The following is a 22,606-nucleotide window of genomic DNA, read 5'->3' as shown; positions in this document are numbered from 1 at the left end:
GTGTGTGTTTTACATTTATGAAAAATTCATTCTACTGCAGGTTGAAGAAATAAAAAGAAATCCAAAACGAGGAAGCAGCAACATGTTGCTGCATCTGTATTTGCCGGGTGTGGAAACACGAGGACGGATACTAAAGGACTGCATCGTTTGAAAAATCTATTTAAAAATGAGTAAAGACATTTACAGATATGAGTGTTTTGTGTAGCATCACCGTTAAGATAGACTTTGTTGATAATGACGACAAAAAAAGGAAAAGGAACAGTCGGGGGATAGTTTTGAAGCTTTCTCCTTATTTGCCCTAAATTCTTGTAATGCTATAGTTAACCCTCCACACACACACACACACACACACACACACACACACACACACACACACACACACACACACACACACACACACACACACACACACACACACACACACACACACACACACACACACACACACACACACACACACACACACACACACACACACACACACACACACACACACGGCAAAGGATCTGATATTTGTTCTGTGTCTCTGTCAGACAACATAAAAAGAGGCATTTCATATATTTTTTGATACTGATAGTGAGTCTGTCTTTTTTTTTAAAATCCTAATGTATCACTTTCCTGTTCTCGCTGCCCGACATATAGATACTGTAGCACTTCTGGGATCCACTCTTTTCTCTTTTTAACAGTCTAAAGTCTCTCTGTACTTCAATCTCTCTCTCTCTCTCTGTAATGACATTTTTATGTACAATATTGGTATATAGAACATAAATTACTACACAATTTTTTTTTCTTTTTAAGCCTATTCACAATTGACAATCATCAAGAATCCATCAGCAAATTAGACTAAGCCGACAAAAATGAAGATGGGGGAAGAAAAAAAAAAAGGGCGGGAAAAGTGACAATTTGATAAAACTGCTTTAAATTCGATGCCTGTTATAAATCTTCCATTTATTTTCTGTGCTCCCAGGTGTATTGTGACAATAAAAAAAAAAATCCCCAAAATGTTTTTTCCCATATATATAAAAAACAGAAAACATTCCTCCTCTCCTCTCAGTCTTTGTCCCGGGAGGATGAAATGTGACGGTCACGTGATTCCCGACATCTTGTTTGTGTGTAAACAGAGCACCAGTAGTGTCTTGGTTCCATGTGTCTCTTCTGTACAAAAGTATAAATATATGCTTTCTCTCAATTTTTTTTCTTTTTTTCTTTTTCTTCACATATCTAGGATGTAGCGGACACACACAAAAAAAAGGGTTGTTTTATAGTTCCTAAAAAAAAAAACACGCCAGTGTTGCAAGTATCTGTGCCGGAGGGTTGCCAGTTTTGTGTTCGTTCCCTCCACTTTCAGATCCGATTTTGCTGGCTTATGCTGATTTTATTTTTTTATTTTTACCGTAGGGCGTTTTGCTTGGTGTTGGTGTTTGATCGTCTTTGCATAAATAAAAAAAGTCTCTGCACAGTTTGCAGCCACCGGAACAAAAACAATTAAAAAGAAAGAAACAACCGCTGTGTCCGTTTTAGCTAGAGCAGATCCATCTTGGGTCTGTAGTGGAGCAGGAGGGGCGATTTCTGTAGGCGGGAAAACAAAAAGAAACTGAGCAAGAGCAGTTTTAACTGAAACCTCCTAAACTCTTTCTCCAGACAGCAGTTAGCTCATCAACTGTAAGTGAGCACGACACGGATCACCAGCTGATGAGATGGATAGAAAAGGATTGGATAAGGAAGGAAGAAGGGATGAAGGAAGGGAGGTAGGTATGTTGGTAAGTAGGTAGATAGGTAGGTATGTTGGTAGATAGGGAGGTAGGTAGGTAGGTTGGTAGGGAGGTAGGTAGGTCGGTAGGGAGGTAAGTAGGTTGGTAGGGAGGTAGGTAGGGAGGTTTGTTGGTAGGGAGGTAGGTAGATTGGTAAGTTGGTAGGCAGGGAGGTATGTAGGTTGGTAGGGAGGTAGGTATGTAGGTAGGGAGGTGGGTAGGTTGGTAGGGAGGTTTGTTGGTAGGGAGGTAGGTAGATAGGTAAGTTGGTAGGCAGGGAGGTATGTAGGTTGGTAGGGAGGTAGGTAAGTTGGTAGGCAGGGAGGTGGGTAGGTTGGTAGGGAGGTAGGTAGATAGGTAAGTTGGTAGGCAGGGAGGTATGTAGGTTGGTAGGGAGGTAGGTATGTAGGTAGGGAGGTGGGTAGGTTGGTAGGGAGGTTTGTTGGTAGGGAGGTAGGTAGATAGGTAAGTTGGTAGGCAGGGAGGTATGTAGGTTGGTAGGTAGATAGGTAAGTTGGTAGGCAGGGAGGTGGGTAGGTTGGTAGGGAGGTAGGTAGATAGGTAAGTTGGTAGGCAGGGAGGTGTGTAGGTTGGTAGGGAGGTAAGTATGTAGGTAAGTTGGTAGGTAGGGAGGTATGTAGGTTGGTAGGGAGGTAAGTATGTAGGTAAGTTGGTAGGTAGGGAGGTGTGTAGGTTGGTAGGGAGGTAAGTATGTAGGTAAGTTGGTAGGTAGGGAGGTATGTAGGTTGGTAGGGAGGTTTGTTGGTAGGGAGGTAGGTAGATAGGTAAGTTGGTAGGCAGGGAGGCGGGGAGGTAGGTATGTAGGTTGGTAGGGAGGTAGGTAGGTTGGAAGGGAAGTAGGTAGGTAGGTATGTAGGTTGGTAGGGAGGCAGGGTGGAAGGGAGGTAGGTAGATAGGTAAGTAAACTCTGGAAGATGTCCAGAAGATTGGGTCCGGGCATTTTCCAGAGTTTTGAAAATTGGGTTGTCATGATTCACAGCTGAGATCAACTTTGACGACTGGACAGGCGGGTGTATCCTACAACCCGATCGATAAGGAAAAGAAAACATTAGATTCGGTATTACTTCTGAATCAGCCTAAAACTGTTGCCACAATGTTCATCTTCCAGGAGCGGGAGTTACCTTAAATCTCCATCTCGTCACAACGACAAATTTCAACGTGTGGTCCTTCCCCAAGATTTCTTCGTTGCATAAAATGTCCAGCTGTGAAAAGACACAAGAAAAGAGCAAAGTACAGATTAATGTCTGACCCGAGAGGGTTCTGAATTTCCCTCAGAGGACATAACAATGACTGAGGCCACTCAAGGTTTCCAGGCTGCATGTGAGTGTTGTGATGCAGAGACAAAAACTTCCACCAGCTCTCCTCTTCCCCCCTCTGCTTTCTCAGTCTGAGTTCTAACATCGCAAGTTTCTTTGAGAGGAAGCTGGGGAGAGATTATTTGGACACGGAGCGGCCCCTGGTCCCGGTGATGCAGCAGCGGGGCTTCCTGGGCGAACACCGACGTTCAATACTGAACACGGGGGGCTGGCTCGCCAAATCTACCTCTCCTCCTGTGAAGTCAACATTGATATTCCACTGAGCGGCGCCTCACGCATCTGCATCTGACAATCAATACTATGAGACGGAAGGAGGAGGGAGGGGGGAGTGAAGGCTGGAGACAAACACTGCCACAGCATCACCTGCTGGCTGCCGCTGGAAGCACAGCTGATGGATAAACATCAGTCGGCCTTTTATCAGGACGGGAACAGTCCGGGATTGTGATGATGAAGATAGAGAATACAATCCAGACGAAGAGCTGGACGGACGTGATCTCATCTGACAAGTCAACGAGGGCTTTTGAGTCAAAATAAAATGAGATTTGGGGAAAAAATGAAGAAAAAAATAATAAAGAAAAAAAAATAAAAATTTTACAGAATTAAAATTGATGTCACCTCTTCAAGAAATAGTATTTCATGATTAAATTAAGTGTTCGATTTAAAAGTTAACTGTTATTAAAAGTGTAATTATTCAGTTAATGTTTGAGACTTTTGTAGATTGTCGGGAACATTTTCTGACACATTATAAATCTGACATTAGATACATTAAAAAGTTTGGCACATTCAACCATAATGAAACTACTCGTTAATTGCAGGCTTGTATACTTTAGAGAGATTTGTTCGTTATCAATATATTCAGAGAGAGATTAAGGTTTTCTCTAAAACGGATGAACCACCATGGCCCAAAATGTAAATCGGAAGGATTATACAATTGCAAGATTAACATGAAAACAACGAGGAGGACCAAATTATGTACGTTTCTTCTTCTGACTTATCAAGTTTTATTTCAAGTCTAGCTTTTCACGAATCTTCAAACTATCATAGTCAATCGACTCCAGAAGAGAACATCGGTCGTTTGGGATTTTTGGAAATATCAACGCCAAGAAAACATAACAACAAGGCTGTTTGTTTTGAAATACTTTTGGCAAAAAGGAGGTTTTCACATTAGTGACAATATCCAACGTATGAAAATGGATGTGAGAAGGTGTTGCTTTGCTAAAAATGATCATGGGCCCAAAATGACAGGGGAATCATCGTTTCAAAATGTGAGAGTCTTGCAGGTTCAGACGATGATTTCGCCGGTTGGGGCATTTCCTCCATCAACACATTCCTGTATCTGTGTGTTCACTTCCTGCGGGGACGTTCAGACGGCTGACGGGTTATCGGACGGGAGGAGCGAGCACTGTTCTCCGACAAAAGCCACTTGTCTGCGAAGCTGCGAGCGGAACGGATTTCGAACGACAACCTCCGATAGTCAGTAGATGGCACGACAATGGCTGGCGGGGAGAGCGGACGCTTCTCGCCAAAAAGCTGCGCTAACGGAGGCCCACTCATCTCCGTGACAAACAGAAAATAGACAAACAAGGAGGCGGCGGCCGTGATGATTATTCATAGCATCTCGGAAAAATCCATCTGTCAAATTATCGCCCACCCTGCATCCTCCACCCCCCGCTGCTCTGAACGGGGCGGGAAAAGACAACAAAAAGGAAAAATTGCCACATCTAGATATCATGAGGCGCCTGTTATCGGCAACACGTAACAGACACAAAGGGCCTCGAGTGAGTCAGAGGAGAAAAGTAGACTGACAGACCTTTGTGTCATTCCTTGTGATAAACTTTCCTGTAAACGCTGATCAGCTGCTGCTTCCAACGAGTTCAGACGAACGACAAGAGAATTGAGAGATTTGTTCCAAAGTGCCGCAAATCCACAAAGAGAAAAGAAGCTTTGTCAGTTTTTTTAATAAGCGTGGATCCGTGTATCTACATAAACTGTTAAGCAAAGGAATTAAGATGAGCGACAACACTCGTTTCTTCTTCTAAATTTCCTTTGGGATCGCAGCAGTGAAATTAAAATCTAAGAATTTGAATAGAATCCCAAAAAGTCGACGTCCTTTATCTGCTATTTCTACACTTTCAACTGCAAATAGTTTTCACCGAAGGTTAAAAAACGCAGGTGTCGCTGTGAGCGATGGAGTGAACGTTCAGGTTTGAGATGGGAGGAGTGGCGGCGTGTGTTGTCTCGCCACCTCAGCTGTTGCCGGAGAGCGTCATTGGTCGGTACCTCGTTGAACGATGTCAGGTTAAGCTTTTTGGCGATGAACTTCTTGAGGTGCAGGACGGTGGCTTGTGCCGAACAGCGGATCCACTTGCGCTTCAGACCTCGCAGCTTGCTGCTGTTGCACTCCAAGCAGATGCTGACCTGTCGGGGGGGAGGAAGGACAAACACAGTCACACACACACACACACACACACACGAGACACGGAGAGGATGATGAGCAAACACGCAGAACACTTCTTGAGAGAGGCGCTCATGTAGCAGCAACTTTAACAACAGGTGAAACCATTCTCTGGGCATACGTGACCGTTAGGCTGCACGGGAAATACAAAATGGCTGACTGACAACATCAGGTGACCACTCGGGGGCCAGACACACGTTTTTAAAATGAGTTTTAAGTGAGTTCTACTGTACGAGCTCACATATACGGTATTAACAGTATCTTAAACACCACAGAGTAACTTAATATCCCATGAAAACAGATCACAGGATCATAGAAAGGCCGAACCATGCTGGTGCTGGCTTTCCACTTGTGCTTGCAAAGCACATCTCACTGAACCAGCATTGTGTGTCTGTCTTTGGCTTATTGGCTTCTTTCTTTTTATTCGGCCGAGTGTCGCCGTCATTGGCCCGTGCGCTCTGATATATCATACGTGCATTTTTTTTCCCGTGCCACGCAGAGAAAAAACTGTAAACACTATCGTAGGCTCGCCACGGAGTCCTGAATGCTCACAGAGGTCGTTTTATCTGTATCGTGTTGCTTCAGTCTTTGTGTGGCTTGACTGTGTGTGTGTGTGTGTGTGTGTGTGTGTGTGTGTGTGTTGAGTCGGATGTAGCTGATGTAATTCAGAGCAAAGCTGCGTTCTCCAAATTCTCCAAAGGAGTCGACTCTTTAAGCACCAAAAAAAACCAAAAGCCGCGGTTTGTTTAATTTACACACAGAGAGAATCCACAAAGAGCCTGATCGTGACTCCATCCTCGCGATTCAAAGCTCCATCTGAAAATACTAATCCCCGAGGCTCCGCTCCTTCACGCCTCGCTGACAACGTAGATTCCTCTGATTAACTGCGGCTCTTCTTGTCATCCTATTGGCTCAGCTCTTCGCCAGCTCTCTGCCGCTCCGCTTTACAGCCCGACCCAACGTTGTCTTCCCCGATGAAAGGTCGACCAGAAGGCGGCGGGCGAAGTGTTCTGGAAACGGCTCACGGGGTGGCGGTCGCTGGCCTCGCGGTTGTTAAGTCTGAGCGGCTGCTGTATCTATTCAGTGACACCATGACGACAGGGCTGTGCCACGCGGTCATTCGTCCTGTTCCTGGTATCCTTCTCATTTCTCTCTTCACCATCCTCTGCTTTTCTAACACGTAGTCTTTAGAAACGGCATCATCCGCAAAACAATATGTAGGACCTTTGAAAGTACCTGTCCTCAGTCGAGTCGTTACCAGTTCACAGTTGAATGACAGTTAGAATTAGTTACAACTGAGGTGAGTGAAATGGATCAAATCCTCCAACTGGATTCATGTAATTTAATGTCATGATAAGATGAGATAGGATATTTAGATATTAGATAATAAGCAAATAAGAATTACAAACCGAATGAACCACCTACGGTTCCCTGGATATAAAGACTAAACGCAGTATCTCGGTTGCATCTCGTTTTTTCTCGGCTCGCTCGCTCCTTCGTGTTTTTTAACTCGGCTGCATTCAGCTCACACGGTCGAGCCTCATTAGCTATTCAGGCCGCGTTCGGCAGCGCCGCGGAATTTTCAAAGGGCGCGATCTTTCACCTCGTCGGGGGCATCTGCCGTCACCACATGGCAGCGAAGAAGAGCTGAAGACGACCGGCTCCTTACTCTCAACGTCTACAAAAAACAAACCGGCAGCTGAAAATGATTTTCTTCAGCCCGAAGACGCTTTGTGGTTCCTGACGCCATCTGTCCGGCACAACAATCACTCCCCCTCTCTGTCTCTCTGTGTCTGCATTATTAATATCATTTCTGAGGCGCTTGAGAATGTGCCAGAATACAAATGAAATCAAGACAAAGCACCATTTACATTTTTCAAACGCATACAGTGTACAGCAGTATGTGATAATGGTTCACTAAATGGGTCCGTGCAGATTAAACCGCAGACAAAAGGAGGCAGGTAATTGTACAACAGGCTGGCGAAGCGCTTTTATAAAAGGCAATAATTGGAATGCAGGCTTTAAAAAAAAAAGAAGGTAATTGTCCCAATAATTATCAGCAACAGTTTTTCTATTTAGTTGTTGCTTTTGTTCCTGACAGACTCTGGAACCAACGGTTATTTTCATCCAGTTTTGCTTCTTCTCGACAATCTTTCTCTTATTGCTCTGGGTTATTGCTAAAGTGGTTCGCCAATATAACATATTCTCACTTTAGTGATATTTAACCTTGCAGACAGTTATGGGTGTTATTCATCCAGGTACTTCCATATCCGTCTCTGAGATTTCCGCCTCCATAGCTCCAATAAAATGAAGGATTATGGATTGCTCGATGCTTTAACACCCACAAATCTTGAAAGAGCAGATCATGTAATATTACTCTCATGAAACACGAATACATCAAAAGGCATCACTTCACTAGCCGGATCAACACATTTGTGATGTTTCATGATGACAAAATCGAAATGCTTCTTTAAGTTATGCTATGGAAACAAAATGATTACGGACGGACGAATCACTATTCCCCTCAACTTTCCTTTAAAAAAAAAGGGACATCTGTAAAAATATATAAATCAACAGCAGCATCTTTTTCCATTAACTACCTGTAAATCCTTGTTTCCCTGAATAATCCTCACTGACAACAGCTTTCTAATATTAATATTGGCAAAAAACAACGAGCCGTGTAAAAGGTTTGGTCAAACCAACCCTTGAACTAAATAAACAACAGAGGCTGCCCCAGGGAGAGGAAAGAAGAAGCATCATTTGCTGTCCATCATTAAAATGAAGGCTTACCTGCTCGTCGCTACGGTGATAGTCGTTGTCCTCTTCCGGTTTCTCCTCTCCTGCCTCCTTATTGGCCGTCTCCTCTGATTTTGCGTCGCCTGTTCAGAAAGACCAAACAGGGGAAGTATGAATTAATTGTGTTGTTCAATCAAATCATGCACACGTTAAAGGCAAAAACTGATCACAACCAGTCCGGGAATTGGAGCGACACCTTTCTCTCATCATGCTCATTAACTGAAGTCAAGTTTCTTCTGGTTTCTTGTGTGAGCACATAAACTCCAGGGACAGTCGCCTGAGCAACTGTTGAAATCACCCGGGTGAACAAGCTGCTACTACACAGTCCGGAGCAGGTTTACATTTCTCTATGGATTTTCTCGCTGCTTGCGATATTGTGCTATTGAATCTTATACGATTCAAAGATACACGAAAAACGTATATAGTTATCGAATTCAAAATTGTGCCGCTGTGACAATTTTGCTGCGCAGACAGGTGCTCATTGCTTTTCTGTGACCTTTAGAAACAGAAGAGATTCGATGGATTCGCTGGGTGTAATGACGTGTGTGTGTGTGTTTGTGTGGACAGTTTACTTGCTCAGGCCCGTAGATGTGATTGTGTCCTGCCCCCCCCCGCCTTCTGGAACCATTTTCCATTTGGACCAACTGTCAACCAATTCCGCAGGGTATTAACTGGGGGAAAGGTCTCAGCTTGCTCCGGTGTCTTGGCGGCGATCGTCTCCAGAGTCGGTCCTCTCTGATTGCTTATCGGGGGGGGGGGGGGGGGGGGGGGGGGGGGTCCTGCCCTTATTGTCCTGTCTCACCTTCAAACGACCCCCAGAGTCTCCTGGGTGACTCTAAAACACACGCGACGCGGCCTGGTTCGTGTTTGTGTTTGAGGCGGCGGCTGACGGGACGGCCGCTCGTGTCTGAGGGGGATTCCTCTCTGTGTTTAACAATCTCACATGGATATACAACAGTCCAGTGGCTGACGGGTTTACGATGGATGGGATCTCCCACACACAATCGAAAGGAAAGTAACAATAACGTGTTTCATGCGAGACCTCGTTGATTAAACCAACCGTGTGTGTGTGCGTGTGTGTGTGTGTGTGTGTGTGTGTGTGTGTGTGCGCGTGTGTGTGCGTGTGTGCACGTGTGCGTGAGTTTATATTGTCGGGAAAGAGGGCGAGTGCACTCAGCGGACTCGCCGTGGCCCCATGCTCCTCCGTCTTCTTGCAGTAAAGTGCTCGGGAAACCAGGCGATTTAGAGAAAATGAGTCTTGTGTCATGGTGGGAAATAGAAAGTTTTTGTTTTTCAAGATAAAACGAAAAGTGAATGGAGCTAAGATTTAGCCCGATGCCTCGTGCAATGCGATTGTTCTCCGTTGATGTCGCGGTGTTATCGCTGGTTGAGTGACGGGTCTTTACTGTAGCGTGTGTTTTGAAAACTCTAATTACTTTCATTCTAATATCAAACACCAACTGTAGGATTTCAATTTGAGCTCGAGATGACTCATTACATGTGTCATGAGCATTTCTAAAAAAATAAAATAAAATAAAATTAATAGTGATGGATCCTGATTTCTGAATTTTCTTTTAGTCATTTGATTCGAAACATTTCCTGCGACTATCGTTTCTCTACCTCTGTTGGCGTCTGCGCATAATGATCCTTTAAATGTGTTTGTGTAAGAATGCAAATGTCCGTGTGTGTTGCGGCTAAACCTGACTGCGGGCGGCGGCGCGAGGAGCGTTTCCACTTCCATTTGAGCCTTAATTACTAACATCAGAGGAGAGGGGGGGATTAAGCGAGCGACTGGGCCCCCGCCAGCACGACGGCACCTCTGGGCTCACGTTTCACAACCAACTGGCTTGGAAAAAAAGAAGCCGCTGTGAACTATAAAAAAATAATAAAATGGGAGCAGGGAGGGACTCGTTCCAACTGGCAGAATCACTGCTCAGGGGCTTCCACCGTTCCTCGCTGGTCCTGACTCTGATGTCACTTATCACAGGGTTTGAGCAAGACGCTCGCGTCACGGCAAACCAACCTGAACCAAACAGAACTAACTACTGTCCACGTCCACTAACGAGAGGTGGATTCTAATGAGTCTGGTTGTGCAACATTTACGAAACCCCCTTTCATTTCCACTTCCATCCATGTGGCGAGAGCGTACCGTTGCGCTGATCTAGATGAGTCTTCATGTTGCAGAGTTCTCCTTTAATGTCTCCAGGCACCTCCATCCCCAGCTTCTGGTAGAAATCCCTCTGCTTCTTTATCTCCGCTGCGCATGAGGGAAGAAACAGAAATAAAAGAAATGAAGACGAGGACAGGCAGCGTCTTCTCCTCAAGGTCACAGCTGTCGCCAGGCGGTTTTTTAAGGGCCAGTGAAGTGTGTGATTGTGTGTGTGTGCACTGAATTCTGTTCCATTAGGCATTCACGATTGCAAGAATAGTATATATATATATATATAGAATATAATAATACATGTCTTTTCGAGTGACGGCGGAAGGTTCCAGGTAATAGGACAACACGTGACACACTCACCCTCTTGAAGTCCCGGTACCAACTTGTAGACAATGTCTTGCATTGTTCTGTCATGGCTGAAAAGAAAAAGTAAAAATGTATCATTTACCTTCTTAAGTTTATGAGAAGTGACGTTATGGGGCGACAGCAACGGTTCCCGACCGGGGGCGTAACAAGGTCAGTCGGAGGGGTCGTTTTCCTTGTAAATAGTTGTGCATACAGTATTTATATAAGAGCTACAACAGTTAATCGATTAGTAATCGACAACCAAATTAATTGCCAACTATTTTCATCATCGATTTATCGGTTCAAGTAGTTTTTTTGGGGAAAAAATTTCAAAATTCTCAGATTTCCGCTTCTTAAATGTGAATATTTTCTGGTTTCTTTGCTCCTCTGTGACAGTAAACTGAATGTCTTTGGTGTCGTGGACGAAACAAAACATCATGTTGGAGTTGTGGGAAACACGATCGACATTTTTCATTTTATGGACCAAACAACCAATCGAGAAAATAATCGCAAGATTAATCGATAATGAAAATAATCGTTAGTTGCAGCCCTAATTTATATAACATTTTTATTTGAAGGAGATGCACCTATCTTGTTTTCAGGAAACCGACTGATTGCTCCTCTTCATATTATACACATGTGCACACATAAACCTATACGCATGCAAAGTAAATATACTTGCATACAGACATGTTTAGATGTATACATTAGTGTATATACACATAGAAGCAGGAGCAGGCTGTTTTCAGAGGACGAGGGATAAAAGATCTGAGCATGTTGTGCAGGATGTTTTCCAGTCGGATGAGGCTATAAATTGAAACGCACGTCGCCCTATTTCTTTAGAACTTCTGGGAAAACAACATGTGCTTACAACAACAGACTGAGAAGTTCGGACGACATCGGCTGTCGGAGGCCCGGAGGTGCACGTGCTCCGTCAGTCAGAGAGTTAAATAGTATTTCCCTGTTTGGGGCGATGCAGGTGAGGGGCAGGAGCTCAGTGTGTGGGGGGCTCAGGTCTGCCATCGCCGTGACGGTGCGTTGTGACAAAAAACAGAAAAGAAAAAAGAAATACAGGAAACACGTGGGCGTGTTTGTCTCCAGCGTGGCCCACTGGGAGTCACTGTGTCGGGGGCCACTCTAATGAGGCTCACTCAACAAACAAAAAGAGGCAGCGAACCACTGACCCTGGTGGACAGAAGTGGTATTACATCCTCACAGTCTCGTGTGTTGCTGAGCTCTGCTGACAAAAACTACAACTATCTTACACGTACTGATACTCTTTTATTCTCCTATTAAAGATTCATCCCGTCTCCACTGCCATAACACTGTCTTCTGGATCGCTGACATGTCCCCAGGAAAAAAAAAATATTTTCATATCAATGAGACCTTTTAAAAGAAGAATAAAAAATTGTTACTGAAAAGGCCTGGTTCTAGAAAGAAGAAGACATTTTGTGTTCCCTGTGGTGTCCAAAACATTGGAGAGCCCATTATTTAAATAATATATCGTATAATAATGATTAATTTGATTATTCCTTCCTGTTAAGTGTGGCTGATGGTCAATCTGGTGATTGGGTGTTTGTGTGTTGTCACAAACTCAATATTAATTCATATATAATTTATTTGGAAAAACACAGAAGTAAGTCGACTCCTTTCCCACAGTTAAAGAACAGCAGGACGTTCTCTACACGCACTTTGAGTTTTATTTAAAAATATTATTCTGTGATGTCATCACCAGAATAATCTCCCATCTCCCAAAAAACAGCAATAAGACGACTCCGTATCTAAACTACCAGCACCATTTCAATACATTTGGCTTAATACTGAGATTTAAATCATTTAATGTGCTTCATAGACTAGATTTTTATCTTTATTTATAATTAATTGAGGCTATAAAGCCGCCAGGTGGGGTGCACTGTTACCTATTCAAATAGTCTAGAGATTTCTCTCCCCTGCGACCAATCAATTGTAGGAACAGTTTCAGTAGACAAAGATTTTCCTTGGTTGACCACAACCCTAATTGATACAGTACATTATCTATTTTACAAATAAAAACCAAGTATACGATCTCCCGTATCGTTTCTTACTATCGTTTGTATTTTTTTTTTTAAATCTGCATTTCCTATTTTTTCCTGCAGGAAGTGGAATTGTAAATGAGTTTGGGTTATAAATGTTATTGTTTGTAGTTCTTATTAATTCGGTGACTCTCCTCGTGTAAAGACACACAGGAGGTGAAGATCGACCCTGAGCAGAGCGACCTCACAGATTCAGGCTCTTTGTTTCCTGCAGACAAGTAAAACATTTAAATGGGGGGGAGAAGGCCACGAGCATTTTTGCGTCTTGGTAGTTTGTTGTTGTTTACTGGCAGCGCAGCGCTGCCGCCCCCCAGAGGCAGCGAGCGACTACGTACACACTGATGCTTAACCTGGACGGGTGTGTGTGTGTGTGTGTGTGTGTGTGTGTGTGTGTGTGTGTGTGTGTGAGAGAGTGTGACTTACCCGATGTACTGCAGTGGATGGCTCTGATGAATAACAATCCTACACGTGGGGCACGTGTTGTTGTCCTCCAGATACTTCACTAGACAACTTCTACAGACTGGAGACAAACACAAACACACACGGTTACTACACATTCCCAATTAATCCTTTAATCAATCAATCAAATCAATCAATCTATAAAAGCCGAAACCAAAATGTGTGTTTGCTCTGGCAACAGATTAAATCCATAAGTTATTCAGGATATAATGAAATGAAGTTTGGCATTTTTCAAAAGTAAAAAAAAATTAATGATAATGATAATTGCCTGTAAAGTCGTTCATTAATTTAGCTGTGGATTGATTCATCAGCTAAGCAGCTGTTTCACAGATATAAATCACAGAAATGAAGTCATTAGAAAATGAGCAGGTGAACGATAGAAAAAAAACAAAAAAACATGATATTAAAACAGTGAATCAGCTGACGCTGTCAAAGACCCCCCACCTCATGAAACATTTCACAAGGACAAGAGGAGAATCAGTGACGTGATGTGAATCTCACTGTCTCCACTCATATGAGAGCAAAATCCCTTCTGCGGTGGAGGAGCTCCCTCGTGTGGACACACGAGGTATCACACTGTCTGGTCTTCACCTCACAATCAGACGAGCGCTGAATGAAATGAACCTGCCACTGAGACACGCTCACATCAAACACCAAGACAAGTTATACCAGTTAACAACTAGTCAGATATGAATGCATGAAGTCGTGATGTGATAGGAAGATCTGCCCCTGAACTCCTGTGCTTTCCTTATATAAGATGTTACTTTAAATGTCTTTTTCTCTTTCAAATATTATCCACAATCCCAATTGTATTTTAAATCATCTTTTAAGATTCCAATACAAAGAACAATTTTTTTAAAAGCGGTAATTGACTTTCTTCTTCCCAACTCTCTCTCTCCTTGCGACAAATAAAGAGAAATGTAGTTTAGTCTAAATTCTAATGTCTGCACAGAGATACAATATCAATTTTCTGCAACTTCTGCAAACTCTTACGTACATGTCTGTTGATCCATAACCAAGGCCCATTTTGAATATTTGAATATTTATTTTGGCTCGTCTGGCATCGACCACATGAACGAACCGGCTCCAGCTGCGCCCGACAGGAAGCAAACCTCCGCTCACACTTCAGAGTTCACAATCACACAGATCTCCGGCGATCCACCAGAACAAATACAGAATGACGCGACAAACACCACGAGAGGCTTCTCCCTTGATTCAGCTCCACCAAACGCAAAACGTCCAACACACCGGGAATAAACACGTCGACTTTGATTACGGCGGCGAGCGAGTTCGCCCCCTCGGGAGATAGAATCCCCACCGATTTCAAGGTCGTTCCACTTCAGCGAACCAGGCGTTGAATCAGAAGCCGACACCAGGTATATAAACGCACTCAAGGCTTCTGTCTGCAGATGCTGCTGCAGCTCGTCGGCGTCCGGCTCAACACCGGAGCCAGTCAGACAGACCGTGGGGCGGCGGCAGGACGCGCGAGGCCTCGCCGGTCACACAGGAAGTGTCTGGTTAAATGGTTGAGGGATGTAAGAGGAAGCTCTCGACCAGAACTTTGTGTGTTTTGCGAGTGCGATGATAAGGTCGAAGCAGGATGTGTTCTGGGCCCAGATATAATTATGTACAATTACTCCAATCTGATTGTGTGTAAATGTCAATCAAACTGGAGAAGAAAAAAAATAGGTCACTTTGGATCCCGTCCACACATTAAAGTTCAGTTTGAGACTAAATTTGATGAAAACTAAAAATGAAAATAACGATGACGCCATATTATTCAAGTAAACGTTGTTGAAACTCCACTTTCATACATAAACATGCAGAAGGTGGGCAAATTACACTGAATAAGTCAACAACAAAGACCAGTGGAACATGACTGAGAATGGGGGAAAAAACTTATGGATATCATTTTTAACCTGATCTTAATATTTAAAAATTCATCAGGATAAAAGACACGAACGTGAGTCCCGTCAGAAATTAAAAAACAACAACTTGTTCACCTCGGAGGGTTGTTGTCTTTTAAAGTTATAATTAAGTTATACATAAATAGGAATGAAGGGAAACGTCACGTTCTAGTTTGAAAAGTCCACAGTCTTAAAAAACTTTTTACACCTCGCTGTCGTGCACAGATCACAGAGGCATCGATCGGGCTGCGGTTACAGCCGAGCCAAGAGAAAGAAACAAAACAACAACACTGGGAGACAAAAACTGACAGGAGTGAGCAGGATAAACACAAAACTGACGAGACAGAAACAAGAAGAGGACTGACAACACACAGAGAGACAGACAGACAAACAGATAGACACAGAGAGAGAGAGACAGACAGACAAACAGATAGACACAGAGAGAGACAGACAGACAGATAGACACAGAGAGAGACAGACAGACAAACAGATAGACACAGAGAGAGACAGACAGACAAACAGATAGACACAGAGAGAGACAGACAGACAGACAAACAGATAGACACAGAGAGAGACAGACAGACAGATAGACACAGAGAGAGACAGACAGACAAACAGATAGACACAGAGAGAGACAGACAGACAAACAGATAGACACAGAGAGAGACAGACAGACAGACAAACAGATAGACACAGAGAGAGACAGACAGACAAACAGATAGACACAGAGAGAGACAGACAGACAAACAGATAGACACAGAGAGAGACAGACAGACAAACAGATAGACACAGAGAGAGACAGACAGACAAACAGATAGACAAAGAGAGAGACAGACAGACAAACAGATAGACACAGAGAGAGACAGACAGACAAACAGATAGACAGAGAGAGAGACAGACAAACAGATAGACACAGAGAGAGACAGACAGACAAACAGATAGACACAGAGAGACAGACAGACAGACAAACAGATAGACACAGAGAGACAGACAGATAGACACAGAGAGAGACAGACAGACAAACAGATAGACACAGAGAGAGACAGACAGACAAACAGATAGACACAGAGAGAGACAGACAGACAAACAGATAGACACAGAGAGAGACAGACAGACAAACAGATAGACAAAGAGAGAGACAGACAGACAAACAGATAGACAAAGAGAGAGACAGACAGACAAACAGATAGACAAAGAGAGAGACAGACAGACAAACAGATAGACACAGAGAGAGACAGACAGACAAACAGATAGACACAGAGAGAGACAGACAAACAGATAGACACAGAGAGAGACAGACAGACAAACAGATAGATACAGAGAGAGACAGACAGACAAACAGATAGACACAGAGAGAGACAGACAGACAAACAGATAGACACAGAGAGAGACAGACAGACAAACAGATAGACAAAGAGAGAGACAGACAAACAAACAGAGAGAGAGACAGAAAGCAGATAGACACAGAGAGAGACAGACAAACAGATAGACACAGAGAGAGACAGACAGACAAACAGATAGACACAGAGAGAGACAGACAGACAGACAAACAGATAGACACAGAGAGAGACAGACAGACAGACAAACAGATAGACACAGAGAGAGACAGACAGACAAACAGATAGACACAGAGAGACAGACAGACAGACAAACAGATAGACACAGAGAGACAGACAGACAGACAAACAGATAGACACAGAGAGACAGACAGACAGACAAACAGATAGACACAGAGAGAGACAGACAGACAAACAGATAGACACAGAGAGACAGACAGACAGACAAACAGATAGACACAGAGAGACAGACAGACAGACAAACAGATAGACACAGAGAGAGACAGACAGACAAACAGATAGACACAGAGAGACAGACAGACAGACAAACAGATAGACACAGAGAGACAGACAGACAGACAAACAGATAGACACAGAGAGAGACAGACAGACAAACAGATAGACACAGAGAGACAGACAGACAGACAAACAGATAGACACAGAGAGAGACAGACAGACAAACAGATAGACACAGAGAGAGACAGACAGACAAACAGATAGACACAGAGAGAGACAGACAGACAAACAGATAGACACAGAGAGAGACAGGCAGACAAACAGATAGACACAGAGAGAGACAGACAGACAAACAGATAGACACAGAGAGAGACAGACAGACAAACAGATAGACACAGAGAGAGACAGACAGACAAACAGATAGACACAGAGAGAGACAGACAGACAAACAGATAGACACAGAGAGAGACAGACAGACAGACAAACAGATAGACACAGAGAGAGACAGACAGACAAACAGATAGACACAGAGAGAGACAGACAGACAAACAGATAGACACAGAGAGAGACAGACAGACAAACAGATAGACAGAGAGACAGACAGACAGACAAACAGATAGACACAGAGAGAGACAGACAGACAGACAAACAGATAGACACAGAGAGAGACAGACAAACAAACAGAGAGAGAGACAGAAAGCAGATAGACACAGAGAGAGACAGACAAACAGATAGACACAGAGAGAGACAGACAAACAGATAGACACAGAGAGAGACAGACAGACAGCAGATAGACACAGAGAGAGACAGGGAGAGAGACAGGCATGGAGATTTGATTTTTGAAATCAACTTTATTAGGCAAATTTCTTCAACTGTACACAGTGTACAAGTTATTTCCTAAGAAAGGGAGAAAGACAGACAGACAGACAGACAGACAGGGAGAGGGAGAGAGAGACAGACAGGCAGACAGAGAGAGAGACAGGCAGACAGGGAGAGGGAGAGAGAGACAGAGAGATAGACAGAAAGGGAGAGAGAGAGACACAGACAGACAGACTGAGAAAGAGACAGACAGAGAGAGGGACAGACAGACAGACAGGGAGAGAGACAGACAGAGAGAGGGACAGACAGACAGGGAGAGAGACAGACAGAGAGAGGGACAGACAGACAGACAGAGAGAGGGACAGAAAGACAGAGAGAGATAGAGACAGACAGAGAGAGGGACAGACAGACAGACAGACAGGGAGAGAGACAGACAGAGAGAGGGACAGACAGAAAGACAGAGAGAGGGACAGAAAGACAGAGAGAGATAGAGACAGACAGGGAGAGAGACAGACAGAAAGAGGTACAGACAGGAGCGGGAGAGAGAGAGAGAGAGACAGACAGACAGGGAGAGAAACAGAGAGAGAGAGATAGAGTGAGTGACATCAGACAGAGACAGACAGACAGACAGACTGTGAGTGCGTGTGCGTGTGCGTGTGTGTGAGTGTGTGTGTGTGTGTGAGTGTGTGTGCGTGTGAGTGTGTGCGTGTGTGAGTGTGTGGACCTACAGGTGTGTAAGCACTCGGTGACGGTGGTGGCGTCGATCAGGTAGCCCTCACACAGACGACATGTGATGTGGGCGTTGATGTGACACAGCTTTATCTTCCTCGTCAGCATGTCGGGGTTCTGGGGAGGAAAGATGGAAAAGACAAAAAATTTAGGATTAAAGCTGAAGACGAAATTTTTAAAACCACAAACATCTGACTGAGGTCACGTTAAAACAAACTTGAGCGCATGCTGAGATATCTGGGCAAATCAATTTGTGTTTTTAATATTTCTTTTGTCCTGCTTCAGACGGCTTTCCTTTCTTCTTTATTCATTTATTTCAGTCAAAGCTACAGTTATCATACTTAATAAGTCAAAACACTTTCCTCTGAAAAAGCTTCTAGGAAACTTGCATGGGGCATTTTTGGCGGAGTTGTTTTTACTGCGACTGCAAGAAAATATTTTCCAACATTCTCCATAAGTAAAGTGACATAAAAATAATCCATAGACTATAAACATTATTGTTATTTGCCCATGTATTGGCATGAACCGAAAAGGTGCCACACTGTAACAATTGACGGGACGCTGCTCCTTTTTTAAAAATGTAATTAATGTCAGTTTATAACTTGTAATGTTTCTTTTCTGACATTTCGATTTTTCAAAAAAAAAATGCAAAAATTAAACTGACCCACACTGCTCAACAATTGTTGCATAACAGATTTCCACGTGGAAATACATAAAAAAAATCATGACATCCTTAATGTTTTTTATTTTATTGTATCACAATCTGAATTTAGCTGCACTTTGAAACTAAATCCTGCAGTTTCCGTTCTGCAGGTCCACAAAAATTTAATCGGTTCATCTATTCTGATAATTGAGGGTTAGGGTTGTCAAAAACAAAATGTCAGATATTATCTGAGTTATGTCACTGTAAACTGAATTTCTTTGGGAAACTGTTATGGAAAATTTGAATTGCTCCGTGGACTAAAGGAGAGAATGAACTGCAGGCTTACGTACAATTAACATAATCTTTACTTGCAGCTCTATTTAAGTGCAGGGCTCTTTCTTATGCTTTCTGTTATTGTGTGCATTTGTGTTTTATGTTGATATTACCTGAGCAATATTGATAAACCAGTTGCATGATAAAAGCAAAAAAAGGGAATTCCAGCACATGGAACGCCCCCAAAAAAGCAAAAGAAATATATATATATATATTCCCTCAATTATATAAAGGTTAAATCACGGACACCTCTATAATGGCGTAGATGGCGAGAATAGAGTACAGGACATTTATAAGCTTTTCACCACTAAACAAGCATAAGGCCGACCACATAAACACAAGCCACAGTGAGTAAAACCCAACAACCACAACAGAGAACATTACGTTGAATATTGCTGCTGCAGTTATTCACAGCTTCACCAGTTTATCTCCGCCTGCTCTCATTGCACCCGGGGAGCCGCTGAAACTCTGCTCACTTTGAGATTCTGTGTATTAATCACTAAAATACATATAGTGCAGTGTTGTTCAGGTTGTGGTCGGGTGTGACGTTGCCGCGTGAGATCAAAGTCACCAAAGGCGACGTGGATCCGTCACGATCGGAGGAGGCGTGAGATAAGACTTTGCCTCCCGCGGTGGAAAAAACTAAGAAACTATCAGAATTAACTTCATTGCTGTTGTCAGGTAGAATTCTGCATCTCTGACGTAGTGGGGAAAAAAAAGAAAGGTTGAAGGGAGCCGAGTCTGATTTTCGACAAATCACAGAGCCGTTGACAGCTACACGCTCCGCTGCATCTGCTTAGTGACAGGATATGGAGCTAAACATTAATGTTCCGAATTCCGTATTCACAGATTATTCCATAACCTTGTTGTTGGTGCAGCTTCATCTGCAAATCACAAGCAAACTCACTTTTGTTCCACTGAGGCTGAACTTTAGGATGTTGTCCGTTTGTTTCACTGTATATATTCTGTTCTCACTGTATATATTCAGAATGTAAATATTACTTCTTATATTACCTCATGTTTATACTGCTCATTTATTACTCTTTTTTTTACAGGTGTCTCTATTTTTACAACCTCCTTTGCTGCTGCATCATGGCAATTTTTATCCTATTAGTATATAAAGATTAAAAACACAACACTTCAGCTTAAAAATAACACTATTAATATTATTATTAGATGGTACAATTTTGAATTATGTACCATTTTAGTGATATTACGCAGGGGTTTACTCAGTTTTTTATACTGTGTCATTGCTCGCCGTGTATGAACATCGCACAATCTATTTAAATGTAAAAAAAAAGATCTGTCTGTCGCACCAGAGCGCAAATTGTCGCATTATGGATTGGTGCGATTGATCCGAGTGACTGAGATGAGACACGCGAGTTTAACACGGTCATCAGCACACAACAAAAATAGTGAAGAAGTCAAAATCCTTATTGATCTCAGCCCACTGGAGGAAATCAATAAAAGGATAAGGACCAAGAAAAGCTTTGTCTGTTCATCATCATCCCTATAAGAAAAAGAAGGAGAAGGAGAAGGAGAAGAGCTACATTGTTCAAATAAGTTTCCTTTGGACGTCAGCGGAGGAGGTCGATCTTTCCTCTCAGCTCAGAGACGGCGCTGAGAGACGCCCGCGGAGTCGGCTCGGCTGCCTGGCTCCAGTCGAGGCTCCGACTCCAGGAGGTTGGACAATTTATAAGTGTTTTCTTTCTTCTTCTTCCTCCCGTCTCCATCAAATCAACTCCACAGCAAAACCAAGATTGTTTCCCAGCAGCAGCTTGAACAATAGAACTGCTGTTACATTTGTGTGATAGACACAGATGCAGGGCAAATGGTCAGATGTGAAATTACACCCAGCTTCCGTTACAGATAACGCACGGTTGCGTCTGGTGAGTAAGACAGTGAGACGAGCTGACGTCCATCACGGAGAGGCTCCGGCCTGACCGCTGCAACTGTACGAGCGCCCGCACACCGACGCAGCACATGAAGGAGAAGAAGACCACGTGCAGACACCAGATGAATGAGGAGGGAACAATCTTTTATCGTTGATAATCAATAAAGTAGTTTTCGAGCAAAAGTGTTAAGTTTTCCTCATTTCTTGCTTCAGAATTGTGACGATTTCTATGGGAGAACATTCTCCCTCTTGAAGTTTCTGAAGAGATGGACATGCAAAACACGCAATCTGAAAAATGTTACCTTGAGCTTCTGGAAATCGTGATGGCAATTTATCACTATTTTCCCAAATATTTTTTCACTATTTCAGACATTTCATATAAGAAGAGTGAGCGGACCGAGCCAGAACATTCTCCTGAATCAGAGGACTTCATTTGAAAAGTCTATATCAACACCGCAGTGATTGTAGCTTCAGTTTCCAAAAAAGTCTGCATTTATCAAATTCTTAATTTCAAATTTTAGGCGTTTGTTTCTCACTTATTTACTCCCCGTTATAATTCCTCAGCAACATGACGGTGTGCTGTACTGGCCTCGGTGCAGCATAAATATTTGGGAACCACATAAATAAGAAATTCTTGACTGAAGTTTTTCGCCCGAGAAGATTTCAACGGTCCGAACAAAACACAGCATCGACCCATCTCCTTCAAATGTCTAAAACTGGTCGTGCCGCGTATTTTTTGGAATTTTTGATTTGCTTTGAAAGCACTTGGGAGGAGCTCGGCGGGTTTTCGTGGGCAGATGAAGAAGCGAGAGGAGACCGGACAGCGCGGCTCTCTTACCCCTAATACCGCCATGCGTCGACTGTGGATGGTGCAGCAGCCACGACTCTTCCTGCGGTTGTGCGGCCGACAGTGTTAGCTCCTCATCATGGAGAGCATCTCATCGGAGCCTGGAGAGGAGAGAGAGAAGTCTTGTTATGTTTTGTTTTGAACACCAGAGCTTGGCAACAAAATGGCTGCCTCGAAGAACCATCCACAATCCGTATTCTGGGAGACACAGATGCCACCAGTGCTGAAAACACATTTTGGGATACGTTGTGGACGAGGGTTTGGT

The 22,606-nt window shown here is 43.4% G+C and overlaps 1 protein-coding gene across 2 annotated transcripts in view; it reads right to left on the bottom strand.

Moving 5' to 3' along the window:
- Positions 1 to 597: 597 nt before the first annotated feature.
- The window catches only part of LOC118319581 (polycomb group RING finger protein 3), a 41,963-nt gene continuing 19,954 nt past the window's right edge, over positions 598 to 22,606 (bottom strand). The window contains exons 2-10 of one of the 2 annotated variants that reach the window (XM_035650074.2): positions 22,333 to 22,442; positions 18,624 to 18,741; positions 13,341 to 13,437; positions 10,861 to 10,916; positions 10,489 to 10,596; positions 8,334 to 8,422; positions 5,369 to 5,506; positions 2,894 to 2,974; positions 598 to 1,569 (exon numbers count right to left, since the gene is read on the bottom strand). In XM_035650074.2, coding sequence (XP_035505967.1) covers positions 1,522 to 1,569; positions 2,894 to 2,974; positions 5,369 to 5,506; positions 8,334 to 8,422; positions 10,489 to 10,596; positions 10,861 to 10,916; positions 13,341 to 13,437; positions 18,624 to 18,741; positions 22,333 to 22,347 — 750 coding nt within the window. In that variant the 5' untranslated portion in view covers positions 22,348 to 22,442 and the 3' untranslated portion in view covers positions 598 to 1,521. Of the gene's footprint in view, positions 1,570 to 2,893; positions 2,975 to 5,368; positions 5,507 to 8,333; positions 8,423 to 10,488; positions 10,597 to 10,860; positions 10,917 to 13,340; positions 13,438 to 18,623; positions 18,742 to 19,984; positions 20,126 to 22,332; positions 22,443 to 22,606 lie in introns of those variants that run through there. The other variant, XM_035650075.2, reaches the window with a different exon arrangement.

This window comes from Scophthalmus maximus, chromosome 9 (genome assembly GCF_022379125.1).
Source record: "Scophthalmus maximus strain ysfricsl-2021 chromosome 9, ASM2237912v1, whole genome shotgun sequence".
Classification (NCBI taxonomy): Eukaryota; Metazoa; Chordata; class Actinopteri; order Pleuronectiformes; family Scophthalmidae; genus Scophthalmus; species Scophthalmus maximus.
Note: the sequence above shows the minus strand (reverse complement) of the source record. Positions and strands in the feature narration are given on the sequence as shown.